This window comes from Panthera pardus, unplaced genomic scaffold (genome assembly GCF_024362965.1).
Source record: "Panthera pardus isolate Hobbes unplaced genomic scaffold, ASM2436296v1 HiC_scaffold_13, whole genome shotgun sequence".
NCBI lineage: Eukaryota > Metazoa > Chordata > Mammalia > Carnivora > Felidae > Panthera > Panthera pardus.
Window position 1 is genome coordinate 123,727,315 of NW_026526688.1, and position 24,827 is coordinate 123,752,141.

General features: G+C 35.0%; 1 protein-coding gene across 1 annotated transcript in view; it reads left to right on the forward strand.

Moving 5' to 3' along the window:
* The window catches only part of STPG2 (sperm tail PG-rich repeat containing 2), a 614,851-nt gene that overhangs the window by 524,531 nt on the left and 65,493 nt on the right, over positions 1-24,827 (forward strand). Inside the window, exon 13 of the mRNA XM_053901392.1 lies at positions 17,586-17,734. Coding sequence (XP_053757367.1) covers positions 17,586-17,734 — 149 coding nt within the window. The remainder of the gene's footprint in view (positions 1-17,585; positions 17,735-24,827) is intronic.

Genomic DNA, 24,827 nt, shown 5'->3' on the forward strand with positions numbered 1-24,827 from the left:
TAGGTATTATCTCTGCTTTAAATGTCTGGTAGAACTCCCCTGGGAAGCCATCTGGTCCTGGACTCTTATTTGTTGGGAGATTTTTGATAACCGATTCAATTTCTTCGCTGGTTATGGGTCTGTTCAAGCTTTCTATTTCCTCCTGATTGAGTTTTGGAAGAGTGTGGGTGTTTAGAAATTTGTCCATTTCTTCCAGGTTGTCCAATTTGCTGGCATATAATTTTTCATAGTATTCCCTGATAATTGTTTGTATCTCTGAGGGATTGGTTGTAATCATTCCATTTTCATTCATGATTTTATCTATTTGGGTCATCTCCCTTTTCTTTTTGAGAAGCCTGGCTAGAGGTTTGTCAATTTTGTTTATTTTTTCAAAAAACCAACTCTTGGTTTCGTTGATCTGTTCTACAGTTTTTTTAGATTCTATATTGTTTATTTCTGCTCTGATCTTTATGATTTCTCTTCTTCTGCTGGGTTTAGGCTGCCTTTGCTGTTCTGCTTCTATTTCCTTTAGGTGTGCTGTTAGATTTTGTATTTGGGATTTTTCTTGTTTCTTGAGATAGGCCTGGATTGCAATGTATTTTCCTCTCAGGACTGCCTTCGCTGCATCCCAGAGCGTTTGGATTGTTGTATTTTCATTTTCGTTTGTTTCCATATATGTTTTAATTTCTTCTCTAATTGCCTGGTTGACCCACTCATTCGTTAGTAGGGTGTTCTTTAACCTCCATGCTTTTGGAGGTTTTCCAGACTTTTTCCTGTGGTTGATTTCAAGCTTCATAGCATTGTGGTCTGAAAGTATGCATGGTATAATTTCAATTCTTGTAAACTTATGAAGGGCTGTTTTGTGACCCAGTATATGATCTATCTTGGAGAATGTTCCATGTGCACTCGAGAAGAAAGTATATTCTGTTGCTTTGGGATGCAGAGTTCTAAATATATCTGTCAAGTCCATCTGATCCAATGTATCATTCAGGGCCCTTGTTTCTTTATTGACTGTGTGTCTAGATGATCTATCCATTTCTGTAAGTGGGGTGTTAAAGTCCCCTGCAATGACCACATTCTTATCAATAAGGTTGCTTATGTTTATGAGTAATTGTTTTATATATTTGGGGGCTCGGGTATTTGGCGCATAGACATTTATAATAGTTAGCTCTTCCTGGTGGATAGACCCTGTGATTATTATATAATGCCCTTCTTCATCTCTTGTTACAGCCTTTAATTTAAAGTCTAGTTTGTCTGATAGAAGTATGGCTACTCCAGCTTTCTTTTGGCTTCCAGGAGCATGATAAATAGTTCTCCATCCCCTCACTCTCAATCTAAAGGTGTCCTCAGATCTAAAATGAGTCTCTTGTAGACAGCAAATAGATGGGTCTTGTTTTTTTATCCATTCTGATACCCTATGTCTTTTAGTTGGCGCATTTAATCCATTTACATTCATTGTTATTATAGAAAGATATGGGTTTAGAGTCATTGTGATGTCTGTATGTTTTATGCTTGTAGTGATGTCTCTGGTACTTTGTCTCACAGGATCCCCCTTAGGATCTCTTGTAGGGCTGGTTTCGTGGTGACAAATTCCTTCAGTTTTTGTTTGTTTGGGAAGACCTTTATCTCTCCTTCTATTCTAAATGACAGACTTGCTGGATAAAGGATTCTCGGCTGCATATTTTTTCTGTTTAGCACACTGTAGATATCGTGCCAAGCCTTTCTGGCCTGCCAAGTTTCAAAGGAGAGATCAGTCACGAGTCTTATAGGTCTCCCTTTATATGTGAGGGCACGTTTATCCCTTGCTGCTTTCAGAATTTTCTCTTTATCCTTGTATTTTGCCAGTTTCACTATGATATGTCGTGCAGAAGATCGATTCAAGTTACGTCTGAAGGGAGTTCTCTGTGCCTCTTGGATTTCAATGCCTTTTTCCTTCCCCAGTTCAGGGAAGTTCTCAGCTATAATTTGTTCAAGTACCCCTTCAGCACCCTTCCCTCTCTCTTCCTCCTCTGGGATACCAATTATGCGTATATTATTTTTTTTTAGTGTATCACTTAGTTCTCTAATTTTCCCCTCATACTCCTGGATTTTTTTATCTCTCTTTCTTTCAGCTTCCTCTTTCTCCATAACTTTATCTTCTAGTTCACCTATTCTCTCTTCTGCCTCTTCAAGCCGAGCCATCGTGGATTCCATTTTGTTTTGCAATTCGTTTAAAGCGTTTTTCAACTCCTCGTGACTGTTCCTTAGTCCCTCGATCTTTGTGGCAAGAGATTCTCTGCTGTCCTGTATACTGTTTTCAAGCCCAGCGATTAATTTTATGACTATTATTCTAAATTCACTTTCTGTTATATTATTTAAATCCTTTTTGATCAGTTCATTAGCTGTTGTTATTTCCTGGAGATTCTTCTGAGGGGAATTCTTCCGTTTGGTCATTTTGGAGAGTCCCTGGCGTGGTGAGAACCTGCAGTGCACTTCCCCTGTGCTGTGGTGTATAACTGGAGTTAGTGGGCGGGGCCGCAGTCCGACCCGATGTCTGCCCCCAGCCCACCGCTGGGGCCACAGTCAGACTGGTGTGTGCCTTCTCTTCCCCTCTCCTAGGGGCGGGATTCACTGTGGGGTGGCGTGTCCCGTCTGGGCTACTTGCACACTGCCAGGCTTGTGTTGCTGGGGATCTGGCGTATTAGCTGGGGTGGGTAGGCAAGGTGCACGGGGGCTGGAGGGGCAGGCTTAGCTCGCTTCTCCTTAGGTGATCCACTTCAGGAGGAGCCCTGTGGCAGCGGGAGGGAGTCAGATCCGCTGCCGGAGGTTTGGCTCCGCAGAAGCACAGAGTTGGGTGTTTGCGCGGAGCGAGCAAGTTCTCTGGCAGGAACTGGTTCCCTTTGGGATTTTGGCTGGGGGATGGGCGGGGGAGATGGCGCTGGCGCCTTTGTTCCCCGCCAAGCTGAGCTCTGCCGTCCGGGGGCTCAGCAGCTCTCCCTCCCTTTGTCCTCCAGCCTTCCCACTTTCCGAGCAGAGCTGTTAACTTATGACCTCCCAGACGCTAAGTCGCGCTTGCTGTCGGAACACAGTCTGTCCGGCCCCTCCGCTTTTGCCAGCCAGACTCGGGGGCTCTGCTTGGCCGGCGAGCCGCCCCTCCGCCCCGGCTCCCTCCCGCCAGTCCGTGGAGCGCGCACCGCCTCGCCGCCCTTCCTACCCTCTTCCGTGGGCCTCTAGTCTGCGCTTGACTCCGGAGACTCCCTTCTGCTAATCCTCTGGCGGTTTTCTGGGTTCTTTAGGCAGGTGTAGGTGGAATCTAAGTGATCGGCAGGACGCGCTGTGAGCCCCTCGTCCTCCTACGCCGCCATCTTCCGGAACCTCCCACCACCTGAGTCTTCTTATGACGATCTTAGAAAGATCCCTTTAGAAATCTAGTAAGGGGAGAAACCATTGCGAAACAATCCCAGAGCTTTTTCCACAGTGAAAGGTCTACTCACCAGGGACAGGACCTTGCCTGATGCAATTCTAAAACATTATCACAGCTGAAGAAAAATGAGGCACAGAAAAATATAGGTGACTTTTTTTTAAGGGTGCATGTGTTGAGAAGGCTATAGTTATTATAGAGTTATAGAGTGGGCGTAAACATGACCTTTTATGACTATTAATATATGCCTATGTGATAATGTATTTACTCCTTGCAGTTATTCTCTGAAATAATTCTATTCATCCACTATTTATTACCACTATTATGTAGTAATGCATACCAGGCACAGTGGCAGAGCAAATAAACATATAAAAATACGCTCAATATTATTTGTAATTAGGGAAATGCAAATCAAGACAGCAATAAGATACCACTATACACCTATTAAAATGACTGAAATTTAAACAACTGGCAATGCAAATTGCTGGCGAGGATATGGAGCAACATGGACAGGAACAGAATTTATTCCTGGTGGGGAGGCAGAGTGGTCCAGCTACTTTGGAAGATAATTTGACAGTTCCTTACCAAGCTAAACTTTGTCTTACCATACAGTCCAGAAATCTTGCTCCTAGGTGTTTACCCAACTGATTTGAAACCAATGTCTACACAAAAACCTGCACACAAATGTTTAAACCAACTTTATGCATAAATGCCAAATTGTGGAAGAAACCAAGATGTCATTCAATAGGTGAATGGAAAAACAAACTGATGTATCTACATACTTGAATAATATGACAGGGAGGAATGAGCTGTGAAGTCACACAAAGACATGGCTACTAAATATAATGTGATAGTCTAGATGGGATTCTAGAATAGAAAAAGTATAATTTGGTGAAAATTAAGGAAAAGTGAATAAATATGGTCTTAGTAGATAATAACGCATCAATATTGGTTTATTAATGGTAGCAAATATATTAATGTAAGATAATAGCGATAGGGAGAAGTAGATGTGGTATATGTGGGAACTGTTTGTGTTATCTTTGGCAACTTTTCTGTAAACCTAAAATTACCCTTAAATAAAGTGTTTATGAAACATCAATAATATTTCTGGAATTCATATATGCACATATACATAAATTCATTTAAATAAAAAATTGTAATGGTTAGACACAACTGAGGAACGAAGGGAGTAATGAGTTAATGTGAGGAATCAGAATACAATTCAAAGAGATGAATGGATGGAAAATATTTTTAAAAACTTTTGAAAACATGGAGAATATTCCAGAAAAACAAGAGTAACAAGACTAAAATATGAGAATTGTAGTTTACCATTTAAAAGTAGGAAAAGGTGAAAGAATATGTGATCATCTTAATAGACTGAGAAAAAGTGGATACAATTCGTGTGTATTTATCATAAACACTCTCAATACATTGAGATAAAAGTAAACTTCCATAATCCAATAAAGAATATTTTTTTTAAAAGCCATACTTACAGCTGAACTGTTGAAAGCTATCTATCCATGATTGAGAATGACGCAAGTGGTCTACTCCTCTAGTAAAGGAGACTTTTCCTCTATCCTCTGATATACTTGCTGGAGCCTGTGAATTAAACTGACAAAAGATAGATTAATAAGACAAAAAGCATACACATTTTATTTGATGTTAATATTTCTATGTGACATAGGTGGGGGAGTTTCGTGGAAGGAAATGAATACCGCAAAGAAAGGATTCTTATATATCATTTTAACAAAGAGTGATAAATCTTGAAGATATGACAAGACAAAAGAAAAAGGAGTTTGGGCTAGGGACAGTAAATTGTGGGAAAGTGACTAGGAAATATATTGAGAAAACTAATGGAAGATAAGGTTATTTTAGTAAGGTTTGTTTCTACAGATTCATTTCTGTCACTGATAACAAGGATATTCCTCTCTTCCTGGTACAGGGAGGACACCTTTCTCATGGGAAATTTATAACCTGATTTTAGGTAAAAAGGGAGAAGGCAGAGAGCCCTTCCTGAATCTGCTATTCCTAATCAATATGCCAAAGTGACATATTTTGGGGTGGTATGTTCTGATTCCTTATTTATAACCAGTGTTAAGACCACTGCTATTTAACCTAGTACTGGAATTCTTAGTCAATACAATAAGGGACAGAATAAAAAAGAAATTAAGAGTACAAATATTAGAAAGAAGAAATAAAATTGCAACCATATGAAGATAACATGCATTTAAAAAGTCCAAAATGATCTATAGATAAGCCACATTAATAAATAAATAATTTAGCAAAGTTAATGAACAAAAATAAATTATATTATAGATATCAGCAACAGATGGTTAGAAAACAAAAATTTTAAATGAAACTTCGGTGACATGAAAAATTATAGGGTACATTAAATAAAAACTTAAAATGTATATAAAAAATATAAAAAATCTCTAAAGAGATAACTACAAAAATTATTGAGAAAAAATAGGAATGAATCAAATAAATTGAAACATATGTTTACAAAGTGGAAGTCTAAATATTTTGAGTTAGTTTTCTCCCAATTGCTCTTTAAAGTCAAAGTAATCCCAATTAAAAATCTCAGCAGTTTGTGTGTGAAATTGACATGCTGACTTGAAAATGTATATGGAAATTGATAGCCAACACAATTAGAAATAAGAATGTAGCTAGCTATTGTAGGTAAGGTAGTATGGAAAATAAAGAGACAAATGAAAGAGAAGACATATCTTACAAATAGACTTCTCTTTAAGATAATGTAGTACAGTGGGAAAAGTTGGTCTTATCGACAAACAATGCTCATTCAACTGGTTTCCCATATAGGAAAAAAAAAGAATCTTGACTGCTGTCTTACATCGCATATGAGGTCTATTTCAGATGTACTGTAGATCTAAGAAAAGATTCTAGAAAAGAAGATACAGGACTATCTTCATGAGTTTGAGCTAGTCAAAAACTTCTTTAACAAGACTTACAAATGCTAACTAATAATGGGAAGTGATAAACTGGATAACGTTAACATTTAGAACTTATTTTTGAAGGATATCACTAAAAGAATGAAAAGGTATGTCACAGAGAGGGATGAAGATACTTGCAACACATACATCTGGAAATGAAATTCTACACATCCATGAAAACGAGGCAGATAACCCAATTTAAAATGGAGAGAAGACTTGAAATAGGCACATTAATTTTTTTTTAACATTTTTATGTAGACAGAGAAGGAATAGGAGAGGAACAGATTGAGAGGGAGACACAGAATCTGAAGCAGGCTCCAGGCTCTGAGGTGTCAGCACAGAGCCTGAAGGTGGAGCTCAAACCCACGAACTGTGACATCATGACCTGAGCTGAAGTCGGACGCTTAACCCGTTGAGCCACCCAGGTTCCCTGAAACACGCACATTTTTAAAAAGAGAGGATATCCAAATGGTCATAAACATATGAACAAGTATTCCATTTCATCATAAGTGATAACCAAATTAAAATCACAATATTATACTACTTCATTCCCATTAAGATGTATAAGGTTGGGGGGGGGGGGAAGACAATCATATCTTGGAAAAGATGTGGTAAAAAATGAACCTCTCATATACTTTGGAAACTATTTGGTATATTCTGTAAAAATAAAGTACAGATAGTTTATGATTCAGCAGTTACTCTTCTAGGCATATAACTAACAGAAATACATACATATGTGTACCAAATGACATGCACACTGATGGATAGAAGCATTATTTATAATTGCTAAAATCTGGAAACAACTCATAAATGGCCATCAGAAATAGAATGGATAAAATACATTGTGGTATATTTTTAAAATGGAATGTAAAAGAGAATCAGAACGAATGTCATACCAACCGCATTAAGCATAATGCTGAATGAATGAAGCTAGACACAGAAGGGGATCCTCTATGTGATTCCATTTATGTAGAGTTTAGAATCAGGCAAAGATGATCTTATAACGGTCTTAGAAGTCAGGATACTTGTGACCTGTAGACTCTGCAGTGAATATGGGGAATTGTGACTGGGCAGGGGCATGCACGAGCCTTCTGGCGGACTGGGCATGTTTTATTTCTTGATCTGGGTGCTTTTTAAACAGCAATGTTCACTTTTTGAAGATACATTACATTATACTTATTTGTGCATTTTTCTCCATGCTTTAATAAACACTTACCTAAACACATAGAGAATATTGAAGATTAAACACATGTCTCATATGAATTCCAGAAAAAAGGAAATAAAGAAAATGGAGAAGAGATACCCAAATAATCTTACCTGAGAATTTTCCAGAAATGAATGAGGACCTGAAGTCCTCAGAATTTTAAAACAAACAAAAAGAAGACCTCTCAGGTTTCCGTGTCAGGCATAGTTGTAAGTACTACAGAACAAAACAGACAAAAACTACTTCTACTAATCTAGATAAGAAATAAAGCAAGGTACAAAATAAAATATATAATATCAAATTTAATAAGTAGAAAAAGCAGAGAGAGAGGCTATGAAATACTGGGTTTGGGAGCAATGCGGAAATCCTAAATGGGGTTCCTCTTACTCAAGGTGGAGATATCAGAGGTACAGATGCAGGGAAGGGGGTAGATGTGATAGTGTGGTTGACAAAAGAGGAGAAAATAAGACTTCCTTCTACAAATACTGTAGCTAATTTTCTGTGGTAAGTGTGTAATTCCGTTACCTGTTACCCGACCGTGAGGTGCTTTGCCACAGAAGATGTGGAATGACTACATACATCAACTGTTAATATATGTCATTCATACTCTCCTTCTCTCTTTTTTGGTCTCATTGTCATTCTCCCTCTTGCTCCTCTTTTCCACCCCTCATTCCTCCCTATACACTTAGTAATGAAACTTGCTTTATTTTTTAATTAGTGTTTCTTTAATCTTCATTCCCTAATTATTTGGAAGAGAAAAAATACCAGAGGACCGTGCTATTTAACAAGACCAACAGGCAATAGAAATCACAAACTTCTCTCCAGTACTTATAAGGGTGTTGGATGAAGTTAATTCAAATAGACCTGAAGGTTAGGAGGACCCAACGAGCCCAATAATAGAGTTTTTACAAATCTCTAGGAGAAAGATAAATCTGAACCACCATCAAAGCTCTGATACTGTGAAAAAGAGGCACATGGTGTAGGATTGAGTAGAGGACAGAGGACTCCTGATTGCAGGGGAGGTGGCATTATAACCAGGATATTAGCAAAAGGACAGTTGAACACTGGGAGTCATAGAAAACAGAGTATGTTTTGAGTTTGAATTTTGTTTCAACATTTATTTTGAAAAAATTCCAACTCCAAATATCAGTTGTTAGCATATTGTATCATTTGTTCTCTTCCTCTTTTTATCTTTCTCTCTGTTTCTCACTCTCTTATACTCACTCTCACACATGTATATACATACATATTTACATATTATTATGATGATGATGATGATGATGGAGTTACATATTGTGTAACCGGTTATCACAATCTTTTACCTTTAAATACTTCAGCACATATCTTCTGACAACAAAGATATTAACAATAAAACAATGATCAATTCCTGCAAAATTTACATTGTGACAATACCATTATCTGTAATGCAGTCCTTATTCTAATTTTTCTACATCCAGAATCATCTATTATCTCTAATTACCATGCTTGTTTAGTCTCCTTTAATCTATACTAGTTCCTCAGTCTTTCAGGACATTGACCTTTTCGAAGCTATGATTCAGTAGACTTAATTTCAATACTTGCTTATTCTTTATTCTAAATGCATACCTCTAATCACTATTACAAAAGTTATCAGGTCATTGTCATCTCATCACCCTCTGGCAGGAAACAATGTAATGCATTTTGTGTTTTTAATATCCCACTGTGGCTTGGAAAGACATTAAGCATCCCAGAAAAAATACAACAGTTGCTATCCTACCAAACATAAGAATAAAAATACCCTAATGACTCTTTGTGACTAAAATGTCCTAAGAAATGTGTTTTACTTTACATAATGAATAGATACCATATTATTTATAATTTCATGAAAACTATGGACATGACAAATTAGAATAGAGCCATTTTAACTTTTATTCCATTATGAGTTTGAGAAAGAAAACACAGCTTTTAACATTGTATTGACTTTATCTCAATTGTAATTCAAATTTCAAACACATTCATCATAATTCCAAGGAAATGACATATATAAATTGTTCTTTAGTTCAGATTAATTTTAAATCAGCTTTGCAAACCATACAACACAGAATATAAAAGTCTAAGTGGACATTAGGTGACTCTGCTGCAGAGGAGTAGTTTCAGATATTTTTGTATTCTGAAAGCCATGATCTGAACATGGTTTCAGTGCAGATCAAATACACTTAAGAGCCATCTCATATTCATTCTATCTTTAGGTGGAAAATGCTTGGAATACTAAATAACTGTTTTCATTTCTATATAGCAAGGATGGCAATCTTCTTACTTCTGCTTGCATAGGATTCAAAAGAAAGCAAGTTGTCAATTAGAAGATGTTATGCACAGTTAAGAACATATGATTACGTGCTTCATTCTTTCACCCAACAGTGTAATGACTGCAGAAGTTTAGCTCTTTGATCATTGTCACCTCTTCAACGTGGTTATTTGAGCCATTAAATTTTGTGTCTCTCTAGATTCCTGTTAACATCACCCCATTTCTCAAATGTCACAGTTTAAGATTTAATGTTTAATTTAGAGTCCAGCTTTTTGGTCTTTTCCAGACCTAATTTGTCTCTCTTCATGTACTTGTTTATCATTCTCCTTCTGCAAATTATTTGCAGTATTAGTGATTTTTAACCATTTATTTTATGTTCATACCATCCTCAGTGATAATAATGTATAGATCCATTCTTGAACAATTTACCATAAATGTCTTATTTTTTATTTAATGTATATTAAAGAGATGAAATGAAATTACATGTACAAATGTTTGGTAACTTAGAATTTAGAATGGAAACATATAAGACATGGCAACATTTGAGTTTAATAAAAAGTTTCCATCCAAACATTTGTCAAACAGCATACCAGTATATCTCTAATTTAATCATTATGGCTATTTGAATTATTTAATTTGTAACAGGCAAGCTTATTATTGTTATTATTAAAAATTTACCAATCTATTCTTTTTTGTCTACTCTTTCAGATGAATTTTGGAATCACTCCACATATTTTAATAGACTTCTTTAGAGCAGTGTTCTGTTCGTAGCAAAATCATGGAAAATACAGAGAGGCCCCATATACTCCCTGCCCCACCGCAGCCTCCCTCACTATCAACATCCTGCAGCACAGGATACATTTATTACAATTAGCGAACCTATACTGACACATCATTATCACCGAAAGTTCATAGGTCACATTAAGGTTCACTTTTGATGCTGTAAATTCTATGGGTTTGGACAAATGTTAATGACATGTATTTACCATTACAGTATCACACAGAATGGTTTCACTGCTCTAAAAATTCCTTTGTGTTCTACTTATTCATCCCTACTTCCCACTAACTCCTGGTAACCAGTTATCTAGTTACTGTCTCCATAGTTTTGTTTTTCAGAATCTCATACAGTTGTAGTCACACATTATGCAGTCTTTTAAGCTCGACTTCTGTCAGCTAGTATGCATCTAAGGTTCCTTCATGGCTTTTCATGGCTTGATAGTTCATTCTTTTTGGCACCAAATAATATCCCATTGCTAGATGTACCAGTTTATTTATTCATTCACCTACTGAAGGATATTTTTGTTTTCTCCAAGGTTTGAGAGTTATGTACCAAGCTGCTCTAAACATCTGTGTGCAGGTCTTTTGTAGACATAAGTTTTCAACTCATTTGGGCAAATACCAAAGAGTGTAGACTGTATGGTAAGAATATGTTTAGTTTTGTACAAAACCACCGAACTCTCTCCCAAGGCGGCTACACCATTTTACATTCTGACCAACAACGAGTGAGTTCCAGTTGCACCACATCCTTACCAACATTTGGTGACATCAGTATTTTGAATTTTGGCCATCTGAATAGGTATGTAATGACATCTTGTTTTAATTTACAATTCCCTAGTGACAAATGGTGTTGAACATCTTTCACAAGCTTATATACCATCTGTACATCTTATTTGCTGAGATGTCTGTTCAGATCTTTTGCCCATTTTTAAATCAGAACGTTCAGTCTCAAGAGCTCTTTGTATATTTTAGATAATAGTTCTTTATCATACGTCTTTTGCAAATATTTCCTCCCAATCTGTGGTTTGTCTTCTCATTTTCTTGACAGCATCTTTGACAGAGCAGAAGGGTTTTTTTGTTTGTTTGTTTGTTTGTTTTTTGTTTTTTAATTTTAATACAGTCTTGCTTATCAAGTGTTTCTTTCATGGGTCATGCTTTTGGTGTTGTATCTAAACAGTTACTGCCAAACTCAAGGTCACCTAGAGTTTTTTCCTATGTTATCCTCTAGGAATTTTGTATTTTTGCATTTTACCTTTAGGTCTATGATCCATTTTTAGTTAATTTTTTGTGAAGGGTGTAAAGTCTGTGTTTAGATTTATTTTTGAGCACTTGGATATCCACTTGTTCCAGCACCATTTGTTGAAAAGGCAATCTTTTCTCCATTGTATTGTCCTTGCTCCTTTGTCAAAGATCAGTTGACTATATTTGTGTGGATTTTTTTCTGGGCTCTTTATTTCATTCCATCTATCTCTTTATCTGTTCTTTCACCAATATCACATTATCTTGATTATTGTAGCTCTATGGGAACTCTTGATGTTGGATAGTGCACATATTTTTTGATAGTGAACAGTAGCCATGTTTTAGAATCATATATTTAACTTTATAAAACGACCATGGCAGCATTCTATTTTTTTCCTATATTGAAATTAATTTACAAAACATTATCAGAAGTTCTTGCTAGAAATTTGAAGACTTTTTAGCATTCTCATATAAAACAATACAATAAAAAATCATCTCAGGTACCAATTTATGAAGAATAAGAATAATTTTCTAAAAATAAAATCCTAGGCCTGATATAACTTGTCTTTTCTTCTGTTTATTCTAATTCTCTACTTTAAAAACAACATTTAAACATTTAAATTTGCACGAGCCCGTAATGTGAAGATATGATATTTCATATATTCATATTTTTGATACTCATTTTATTTTTACAAATCTAATTATTCCAGTACCAAACCCTTGAGTGCATCCTTTTCCTGTTGACTTGAAATGCCAATTTTACCATATGCTAAATGCCTATGTTTATTTTAAGCCTAGCAAGCTACTTTTCCGCTGAATTTACCACCTGTTTTTGGGCTTGAGCCACATTGTTTTAAATGTATAGATTTATATTATTTTATAATATCTGGTGCTATGCCACCTCTCTAAATATTTTTTAGGTGGACGTTCAATTTTGGGGTCCAGAAACCTTTGGGGAAAGGTATAGAAAGAACTAGTGGGGTGAATAGCCATGGGAAGAGTTTCAGTTATTTCGTCTGCTATAGATAAAGCTTGATACCTCTACTCTACTTCTACTTCCCAAATGCAGGCATAGTAGAATCTTGGCTTTTGTCTGACTTCTAAAGTCAGAAATAAAATTGGCCATGCTCATTTCTAAGTTTGTTCTATGTACTGTGCCAGGATTGAAACTTGGGGCCTTTCAAAACTACTGATTCCAGTATTTCATTCCCAATGATACCATACTACTTCCTCATTTCTAGATCAAGAATGACAAAATGCTGGAAGTCAGTATTTTTTCTTGGAACTTGGCTGAAGATGGGAGACAGGAGGCTTAAATCAGCAGCCCTCTAAAGTCCCCTTCAGTCCATTCCTATCACTATTATATCTATCAGTAATTCTTTCATCAGATAAGTGTCCTATCCCTGTTTTTCAACACTAACACATGATTTTCTGTAATCGTATATTTCCTTAGTCATTTCCATGAGAATATGAGTAAGAGGAACATTTGAAGCCACTTACAGAGAAAAACAAACAAAAAGATATCAGATGGAATTTCCCTCAATTACATTTTATATAATTTATAAATTTATATGCATCTGGATTTATCTTTTAATCCTTTTCAACTATTACAATAGAAGATTACTCCTTTTTTCCTTCTAATACCAATACCTCCATGTATCTTTTTTTTAATATGAAATTTATTGTCAAATTGGTTTCCATACAGCACCCAGTGCTCATTCCAACAGGTGCCTTCCTCAGTACCCATTACCCACCCTCCCCTCCCTCCCACCCCCCATCAACCCTCAGTTTATTCTCAGTTTTTAAGAGTCTGTTATGATTTGGCTCCCTCCCTCTCTAACTTTTTTTTTTTTTCCACCACGTATCTTAAGCTATGGATTTTATTGCTGCTGTATTTTCTGGAACATTTCACCGTCCGTTATCCCCTTTCACTCTCAATTATGGGATGATTTCCATTGTCTCTTAAATACTTTCAAATCTCTTCTGCTAAATATATATATATATATATATATATATATATATATATATATATATGTATGTATATACCAATATTTCCAGAACCTTCATTTACCTTTAGCTATTTCTTTATCTTTTCTATTTTTGAAGCTATATCTTAAAAAAAAATTTCTCCTTAATGCTGTACTTCGTTACCTCTTCTCAATTTCCTCCAATCTAGCTTATAACCACTTTAGTTTACCTCAACTAAGTTAATCAATGTGCTTCTTTTCTCTCAATATGAAGAACATTTGTCAGTCTACTTATTTTTTTTTATTTAAAACATTTTTAGTGTTTATTTATTTTTGAGAGAGACAGAGAGCGTGAGCGGGGGAGGGGCAGAGAGAGCGGGAGACATAGAATCCGAAATAGGCTCCAGGCTCTGAGCTGCCAACACAGAGCCCAACACGGGGCTCAAACTCACAAATTGTGAGATCATGACCTGAGCTGAAGTTGGACGCCCAACCGACTGTACCCAGGCGCCCCTGTCAGTCTACTTATTATTAGACTTCTCAGCAGGGTTGAAATCTCAGTACATTCTCTTGTGCATTCTTCTCTTGGCTTCCCTGATAACTACTCCAATCTCTCCACCTGCTCCATTTCTCTATCTTTTATAGGCTCCTTCCCCATACATTGCAATGAATTTTAGAGTTCTTAATGGCTTGACCCTGGATCCTTCTCTTGTGCCATAATCTCTCAATAGTCTATTTGTACATAACCTTGTCATTTTCATCTTTAACCCATTCTTCTCTGAGCATCAGGCTTGTAGAGTCTTCCCTGCTTCTGGAAGGTAATTTAATCTGAAAGCCTCTTGCTGAGTAATTCTTATTTAAAAAAACAAACAAAAATAAATAATTCCCATTGGAATTAGTGATACAAAATCATTTCAATATTTAGATAAGTATACATATGATACTCAGTATCTGTACAATAAAAACATTAATGCAAAGTATATTAATGAATAACTTTTCCAAAAAACAAATCAGAAAATCATCTCTCATCCTCTTTTTAGGAGGCTTCAATGGTCTCTCATCACTTTTAGCACAAAGACTAAAATTCTTAACATGGCCTACTTACCTCTACACCATCACCTTACATGATGCCTCCCTTCCTCTATGCCACTCAAGGCCCATTAGTCTTCTTTCAGTGTCTAGAATGTGCAATAGGTCTTTGCTTATGTTGGTCTCTGAACCTGGACTACCTCACTCCATCTTCCTCTTCATCGTAGACTAACTAGGGTCTGTCCTTCCTTCAGATTTCCATTCTATCATCACTCCCTTAATGAAGCCTATGATTGCCTTTACTTAGTCAGGTCTTCCTATTTGTTTCTGGGTAGCTTTCCTTGAGAGTTCTTATCACTGTTTGATTTTACATTTATATATTCGATCATTCGATTATTGGCAGTAGATTTCACAAGGCCTGGAATTTTGTATTGTTTGTTGGCAGTTTTATCATTAGACCCTAGTACAGTGCCTGGCATGTTGTAGCCACTTGATATTCACTTGTGGAATGAATGAAAGGAGGAATAAGTGGAATTTCCCCAGTTTTCCTTTTTTAAATTATGAAACATTTGGATTATGACTGTAATTCTGTGAATGTTGATGTTATTATTTTGAATTATTTTCTAAAATATTTATATTTTCCTTAATTTACTAGCTTTTTCAAAATGCTCTTTTAAAATTTTGGAATGATTGACATTTAAACTCAGCTTTATTTAGGGGCACCTGGGTGGCTCAGTCGGTTGAGCGTCCGACTTCAGCTCAGGTCATGATCTCGCGGTTCGTGAGTTCAAGCCCCGCGTCGGGCTCTGTGCTGACAGCTCAGAGCCTGGAGCCTGTTTCCGATTCTGTGTCTCCCTCTCTCTCTCTCTGACCCTCCCCTGCTCATGCCCTGTCTCTCTCTGTCTCAAAAATAAATAAACGTTTTAAAAAAGTATTTAAATAAAAAAATAAACTCAGCTTTATTTAGTTCTAATTTTATTACATTTTTTCTGAAATGTATTTATTGTTTTATGTAATAAATAAATACTAGCACTTTTCCCTTATGTTATTATTCAAATTAATGTTATTTTCCGTATGCTGCTTTATATTTATTGGAAATGTATAAATATATTTCTGTTTACTAATGCATTTAAAAGAGGATATGTATGAAAAATTTATATTTTCTGACAACAAGGTGTGGGGTTGCCAGACTCTGTTCTCTGTTTTCTGATCATGAAAATGATCTTCCTTTTAATTTTGTCCTGCTGGAATAATATATCCCAGCGAATTTTCAGTGTTTTTTCAGACCACTACTAGACTGAGGGCTAATTTCACAATTCTTTAGCTATAAGAATGAAAATTTATTTTTATGTAACTTGCTTTAAATATTTACTTTTGGGGAGACACTATACAAGATAATGATAATAATAATACTTGAAACATACATGATGTTTTAGTATGGCAGGCTTGATATATTTAAACCATATTAACTAATTTAATTCTCAAAACAATACTCCAAAATAGTTACTATTTTATCATCTTTGTTTTTTAAATGTGCAAAACAAAGCACAGGGAGAATGGTTAAGTTACTTAAGGACACGCAGAAAGCAGATAGCAAGGATGGGATTACAACCAAAAGCCCATGCTTTTAACCACTAAGTGTATTGCTTCTCTAGAACAAAGATTACTTTACATACTTTAATTCAATTAATATACCCAGAAAGTAGGTATTGGGTAGATGACATTAACTCCATTTGAAAATGAGGAAACTAAAGTTCAGAGAAGGGGAATAACCTTCCAAAGGTCACAGACATTTGAAGTGTCCAAGTTCAAAAATGCACTGAGTTCTATTAATTATCCTTCTACATGAAGCTGACTCTAAACTTGTAACTCTCATCCTATCACATGCAGACAATGAAAACTATAAATCTGAGAATGCAGTATTCTCAACAATTTGTACTTAACTACTCATCTAAATTCCCAAATTCTTTATGTATCCTATTGTACTGTGTTCTTGGAGAGAGGGGCAAGAGAACAAACAAAAGTTAAGTGTCCATAGCACTATGTTAGGACTCGTACCTACTTTATAGGAAGCACCTCAATGAATATGAGTTGAATGAATATTCTATAATTTTGTTTTTAATGATCTTTTTGCAAGAGATTTAGTAGACACCCCTTACAACAAATGAAAATCAGACACTATTTCTTGATTTTTTTTTTTTGATTTTTAGATTTTTGCCTGCTCAATGTTTTCATTGGTAAGTGAATGGTGAATGTAAATGGACTTTATCCCGTTACTGCATGTTCATAGTACCAAATATAATTTTGGGCAGGTTATATATATTTAATCAATATTTGTTGAAATGATAAATGTTAAGAGAAGGAACATCTGAAAAGTCAGTATCTACCTTCATTGGTAGCAAAATTTATTTTGAGAATAAAGATTATTTGATATTAATATATACAAAAAGCTATATATTTATTTTAAAAGCATGTTCAAAGTTTCACAAAAGATATTTGTCTCTCTCAAATATGTATACCCTTTGGCAAAACTATTAAACATGCTTTAGTTAACCTGATGACTGGTAATTATTTTTTACTTTAAAGCACATTTATAGATATTAACCCTAGGAATCTAAATGTGTATGATATTAATGAGTGGTATTGATAAATTGTAAGTTATTTACATTAATGAGTTCCTTATAGAGTTATAAAAATAATTTTTCAAAGTTTATAAATGATATAATTAAAATACGCTATTCTTTTGTTTGAATAGCTCAGTCCATTTTTAAGACATTCTGTTCTGAAGAGGACATTCAATGTCACTCTACCAAATCCTTCCTTGGTCAAGAGAGAGAACACTTTTACTACAGGACAAAAACCCAAACAAAAACACGCAGGAAGCAAAGTAAAATCTTTTAAATGGTAAGTGTGCTGGTTCTCACTGAATCATAGGGTTGCCACATTTTTACAGTCCGTAAGTTAACTGTCATATGGAATCTCTGAGACAAATATTTTTTTTTAATCTTCAAAGCAATGCATTTGTATCCCTGTTCTAGAGATTGGTTATGTTTATAACTACAGAGAGTAATTAACATATTTAGTAAGGGCCACTCTGTATGCTGCTAGAAGTAAGTGTTGACTGGTCAAAAATAGCCATTATATTTTCCTTTTTAGAAGTCTACTCTTCATTTGTCTTTAATGCTAAGGTAGAAGAGTTACCTTAATAAGGTGAAGTTGACAGCCTTTGTTAAATTAACCTATCTTTTAAAACAAAGAGATCTAAAAAATAATGCCATGTTCTACTCACTTATTGTGAGATCACAGCTCGGTGAAACATTTTGGCTTTTTCAAACAAATTGCATAATCAAGCAAGCTTGGACTAAGAATATTCTTATGTAAATAGTTAATAGATATGGGTTAAACACAGAGTGTATGGTAATGACCAACAGTGGTTTAGACTTTTCAGTGTTTGCATGTGTGTGTGTGTGTGTGTGTGTGTGTGTAAAGTAGGCCTGGGCTTGAATAATTTGATGTTATTATATTCCAGACAAAGACTGCTTTTTATTTCAGTATCCACACCACAAAATGGCATTGTATTTCAGGAACGTACTGAGATTATATTAATTTCTAGGGAATTATAAACAAAAAAGTACTTATTAAAATAATAAAGTGTAGAGTTTAATATCTGATATATTGTTAGACTACTTGTTGGAGCAGTAGATCAAATTTATCTAGATGCCATCAGAGTCTATTCTTTCAGCCTAGACTTCTGCTGTGCATAATGTTAGCCACTAGTCACATGTGACTATTGAGCATTTATAATATGGCTGTTTCAAGTTGATATATGCTTTAAGTCTAAAAGGCACACCATGGGGCGCCTGGGTGGCGCAGTCGGTTAAGCGTCCGATTTCAGCCAGGTCACGATCTCGCAGTCCGTGAGTTCGAGCCCCGCGTCAGGCTCTGGGCTGATGGCTCGGAGCCTGGAGCCGGTTAAGCGTCCGACTTCAGCCAGGTCACGATCTCGCGGTCCGTGAGTTCGAGCCCCGCGTCAGGCTCTGGGCTGATGGCTCGGAGCCTGGAGCCTGTTTCCGATTCTGTGTCTCCCTCTCTCTCTGCCCCTCCCCTGTTCATGCTCTGTCTCTCTCTGTCCCAAAAATAAATAAAAAACGTTGGAAAAAAAATAAAAAAATAAAAGGCACACCAGATTTTGAAGACTTAGTTTGACCAAAAAAAAAAAAAAGGGTATAAAATATCTGGTTAATAATATTTTTTAAAATGTAATACATTTAATACAGGTATTTCAGGTATACTGGGTTAAATAAAATATACCATTATGATTATTTTCATCTGTTTATTTTTACATTTTAATATGGTCATAGGCTCATATTTTATTTCTATTGGACAGTGCTAGTCTAGGATATCCATATTTTGGAGTAGTGATTTCGTCAGCAAATATATTGGAAAACAATGTCTACAATAATGTTTTATTTTCAATTCCATTTCACACATTATACTTTCACTTCTATTACACATTTTGTTATGACAGGGAGCAATAGCCCATTAACTACTCATTGTCATCATTAGTTATTAATATGTAGTACTTCTTTAAAATGCAAAGATATGAAAGCTATTTCATGTCATTTGAAACTATTGCCTTGACTTTTGTGCCACAATGTCATAATTTTCAATTCTGTATCTAGTTGTTTGAGCCCATAAGAGGTTGTTATTGTCATTTCTCAGGTCATATTTATTTAGATTTACCCATATACTTATCTGTTCCATTGCTCTTTCTTCCTTCTTGCATTTCTGTGCTCCTCTTTGGGATCATTATTCTTTCTAATGAATTTCTTTTCATATGTGTGTTCATGCAGGTTTACTGTTGATGAGTTCTCTCCTTTTTTGTTTGTTTGGAAACATTTTTATTTCATCCTCATTTTTGAAGAATATTTTTACTGGGTGAAGAATTAGAGGTTCACACATTCTTTTGGCACTTTAAAAATGTCATTGCATTGTATAATGCCTTCTATGGTTTCTGATGAAATGTTTTCCCTTTGAAAATAATGTGCCTTTTATTTATCTGGCTGCTTTTTCAAATTTTCCTTATGCATTTTAAAAGATTATTTCTAATGTCCCTAGGTTTTCCTGCCCCCACCTCGTTTCTATAGAACCTAAGAAAGACAAAAATCTCAGTTTAGATTTCTTTAAAAATTTTATTTTAATGTTTTTATTTTATTTTTGAGAGAGAGACAGAGTGTGAGCAAGGGAGGGGCAGAGAGAAAGGGAGACACCGAATCTGAAACAGGCTCCAGGCTCTGAGCTGTCAGCACAGAGCCCAACGTGGGGCTTGAACTCACGGAGTGCGAGATCATGACCTGAGCCGAAGTCGGACGCCCAACCGACTGAGCCGCCCAGGCGTCCCTCAGTTTCGATCTCTATCCAGTTTGTGGTTGTCTTCTGTGCTGCCTAAAAACTAAATTCCTCCAAGGGAATGTGAGGGAATGTCCTCCAATGCTATTCCCTGCTCACCCTTCTCACCAGGTTTCTGAGCCTTACAAGACCTGAGGTTGTCTGTGTAGCTCTCCATTCTCTTATATAAAGAAACAAGTAAATTCTCTAATTTTTCTAAGAGACTTGCTCTGAGAACAAGTTACTCTGCCATATCTGAAAATTCTTCCTTTACTATAGTTTGCCTTCTGTCCCTTTTACCTCTAAAACAAGTCCAGAAATCCTATATCTTTTATGAATATTTATAACTGAAAAGATATATTAGATATCATATATCTTGACACATTTATTCAATATCCTACTCAAAAGTTCATATTATTTTTTAAGGGAATGTATTTCCCTATTAAACTTACTTGCAAATCTATTTCTTTGAAGATTATTATTGTCATATTACAAACTATTTATATTTACATGGTGTCACACAAAAATAAGTACTTCAGAAATATTTTAATATCCCAGATATGCCCACCCACATCCCAAACCTTTTGTGACATAAACCTCCAGAAGATAAAATCAGACCAGCTCCTTGTTCAACATTACCATTACAGAGAAACAAAAGACAGTCTATCTTTTCTGTTTATATACGCCTATCATTCCCACCAGACAACCTCAAAACATGACATTATATTTCCATTCGGAATTATTCTGCATTTCAATCAGTATAGTGTCATTTGGAGGCGCCCTTCTTTAATTAACTTTCAGGAAAAAACAGTTTTATTTCACAATTATAGAGAAACTTAATGCTTGGCTGAACTAGTACACTAACACTAAAGAGGAATGAGTGAGTTACCATATGCAAAGAGCTTCTATCAACTCCACTCAGGTTTGGGTGAAGGGGAACAAGCTAGATAACAGAAGTCTGTTAGATGATTGAAAGTGGGGAAAGAATCGCCATCTGAACGTTCAATAGCAGGAGTGATGTCACCAGAACAAAGTGCTGAACTTCACAGGTTTACCCTAGATCAACCAAGCCACATTCTGTTCACTGTTCTTGGTCATCATGGAAATGAACATGAAATATTTTTGTTGCGTGTAGCCTCACGTACGTAAGACTTAGTGAAAGAATTGATATTTCTTCTGAGATGAAATCTGGTATAGTCTCTTCTGTGTTTCAAGTACATTTTGTAATTGTTTAATTATAAAAAATCTTAATCCAAGAATATTAATCAATAAAAATTAGTGTATTAAATTATATTTTGAAATTTTGAATGGCTTATTTGGTTGCCATTTCTTTCCTGTTTTCTCAGTTTGGTTAAATTCACTATTATTATAACGTAATATCCAAACAACTGCAGGTATAATATATATCGAATATACACTTTAACTACTTTAACTTTCCTGCAGAGTCATTAGGACAATCTAAAAGCTAGGACTATCACATAATATGAACTACTTGATATAAATGATACTTAGTCAATCTGGTTATAAAAAAAAGTATTTTGTGAATTTTTTTATCATTTTTATTTGAGGTAATGAACTAGAGGAGCAATCTGAAAGAATATTTTGGCTTCAGTTGAGAAGTACAATAGAGACACCACTTACTGAAACAGCTTTTCTTTCCCCACAGATATATTCAAAGGTATTATCTATTAATATAAAGGTAAGCTGACAGTTCTCTCACAAAGAAGTAATTCCATTTTGATGATGCCCTCCATCAGCTACTCAAAGGAATATAATTGCTCTTCTAACCTCAAGAGATAGAAAAATCTGTTCTTGCAAGACATTTAATTCTCTATTTTTTTTCTCAAAATTTTCATATTACAATAGTGGTATATATATTCACTGCATTCTTTCTCAATATATATTACTAGTGCTTCCGTATAAAATACAATGCTGTATTTTATAAAGACCTCTGAAAACCCTTTCTTTTTAACTTTAGAATCTCATTCTCTAACCAGAGAATGCAATTATTTTCCAGATACTAGGTGTGCTGAAAATAAGTACATGATGTTATTATGTGTGTGTTATCCACTTGACTTATTTTCTTACTCGTCAGTTCTCTGAAATTATAAAAGTGGAGAATAAAAATCACAAAAAAATGACTTACTTTGTGTATGCTTTAGTTGGTGTGAATTTCATGTACAGATAGGAGATCAAGAAAAATTGATTAAATTGTGGTGATACATTTACTTCTCTTTAATAGCCTACATATTTGGGGAAGATGGGTAACCTTAAATATTAAGTCCCAAGATTTGGGGGTTAATGGTCTGCTTCTAACATGGCCTTAAAAAACAAGTCAGAGATAAGAATTGGATCAATGATTTTTAATTTGGGAGGGAGGGTAGCATAAGCTCTTTTGGAATTTTGATAAAAGGTATGGAAACATCTTTGATAAAAATAACCTAAATTTAGCATAATTTCAAAGGATTCAAGCACGCATGGACTCTTTCAACGCATTCTGGTTTAAGAAAACTTCATCTAAAATGTCTCCATTAATGTACTTAAGATCAATCTTTCAAGATTAGAATGATAAAACAGAAAAACAAAGATCAATGAATACTTGCTCTCCCATTGGACTGGATGAATTGAATTGAGAAAAGAGCACAGAAATGATGGTGGATGGAAACTCTGAGCTCATGTCCTAGCTATGTAACCCTAACTAAAGTACGTAATCTTTGTTCTATGGCTGTAAAAGCCGTCGGTGTGTTGGGTCAGTAGTTTTCAAACATAGCCACTGCTTCACAATTGCCAAATGAGTTGGTAAAATACCACAACTTCCCAGTATCTAACAACTCCCCAGCTACTATAGTCTGTACTCTGGGATGAAGCCCTCCAACCTGTATTTCCCTCTAGGTGTTTATGTGGTGAAATTAAACCCTAGCTACATAATTCCCAAAGTCTTTGTCATCTCTATAGTATTTTTTTCACCAGTACCTTTTCATATGTCGTGCGAACCATGGAAACTATAGTTCTGGTCACAGTAGATCTTATTGATTCAGATAACCAAGAGCATTTGGAGTATATATTACATATTTTGCAATAACCTCACTTGTATTATTTTCAGATAATACTTCATGGAATTATTTTTATTGTCTTCCTCTTAATTATTATTCCTCTGGAATATATTACATAATATGAAAATCTGTTCATGAAAGAAAAATACAAAGATGAGTATTTAGAATGCAGCAGAGTTCACCAATCACTACTCTTAAGATAATGCATTAATTATTCAGTAGAACAAGTCTTATGTCCGTAATCCTAAAATTGTTTAAAAACTTTCTAGACCAGAACTATTTGGAAGAATGGAACTAGTTAGAAAAAACTTCCCCTACCACCAACTGATCGTTTCTAGTAATTTTATCCAATAACTCTCTTATTTGCTTTAGTTAGTTTTCATCTCTTTCACTTGAACCATCACTATCACTTAATATTAGTTTTCCTTGAGGTAACTGTCTCTTATTTGATAATTATAGAGCTCATTTTGAGGTTGCAATTTTTTGTTTAGACATATTTTTAAATCGTCTTTTGTTCTTAATGTTAGTATCCAATTTAACCTTTGCTTCATGTGTTAATGTTCAGGATAGTAAATGTTATTACAAAAGAGATTTCATGAGCAGGACAACCCATCATGTGCACACTCTCAAGATGTATGCTGTTACTGTTACACTGTCAGTTCTTCCCGATGTTGCCTAGGCTTTTCATTAACCATGGTAACATGGATGAATCCCTGCTCTAACTCACACTAGGGCGTGCTGCCTACAGTTCTCCATGTGAGGAGTATCTACATGGCAAACAGGATCTATGATTTGAATGATCTTCCCTTGTGACTTCTAATTGTATATCTGATTTTAAAGTTATTATTTGTTCTCTTGCTTTCTGGTATATTAATTAATACTATATAGTATATTTCTTCCAATCAGCAGCTATTTAAAAACTAGCACTGTACCTCATTTTTAACAGCTCTGCAAAATTATTATCTACCTCTTTATCTCCAAGGTTGCTGGAAATGTATTTTACGTGCCCTATTTTTCATTATTTTAAATCAGGCCTTACCATGGTTATCCCTAAATTTGGAGGAAATGGATGAAACATTTTTCATGAGATTTAATACTGAACACTTATAAATTAAAATTTTATCTATACAGATAAATTATACATTATATTTAACAGAGACTATTTAGAAATTATATATATATATATACATGTATATATATACTATTTAAACTATATATACTCTAAACTACAAATTTTAAAACTATAATTTACTTTTATAGTAAATATATATATATATATATATATATATATATATATATACTTTAAAAGCTGAGTCTTACCTATAAAACTCAAGATAGCAAAGCTTTTATTTGTAATCTCGCACTCATAACTACTGAACATAAATTTGTTTATGTAGGATTCCTAATATTACTTATACCTAGAATTCTAATAAATGTCAAGCACTAAGAAAATCTTGGAGTCTCATCTGCAGAATTATCTCATGTGTGTGTGTGTGTGTGTGTGTGTGTGTAAAACTTGCAGTAAGCTACTTATCCAAAAATTTTTAATTAATTCT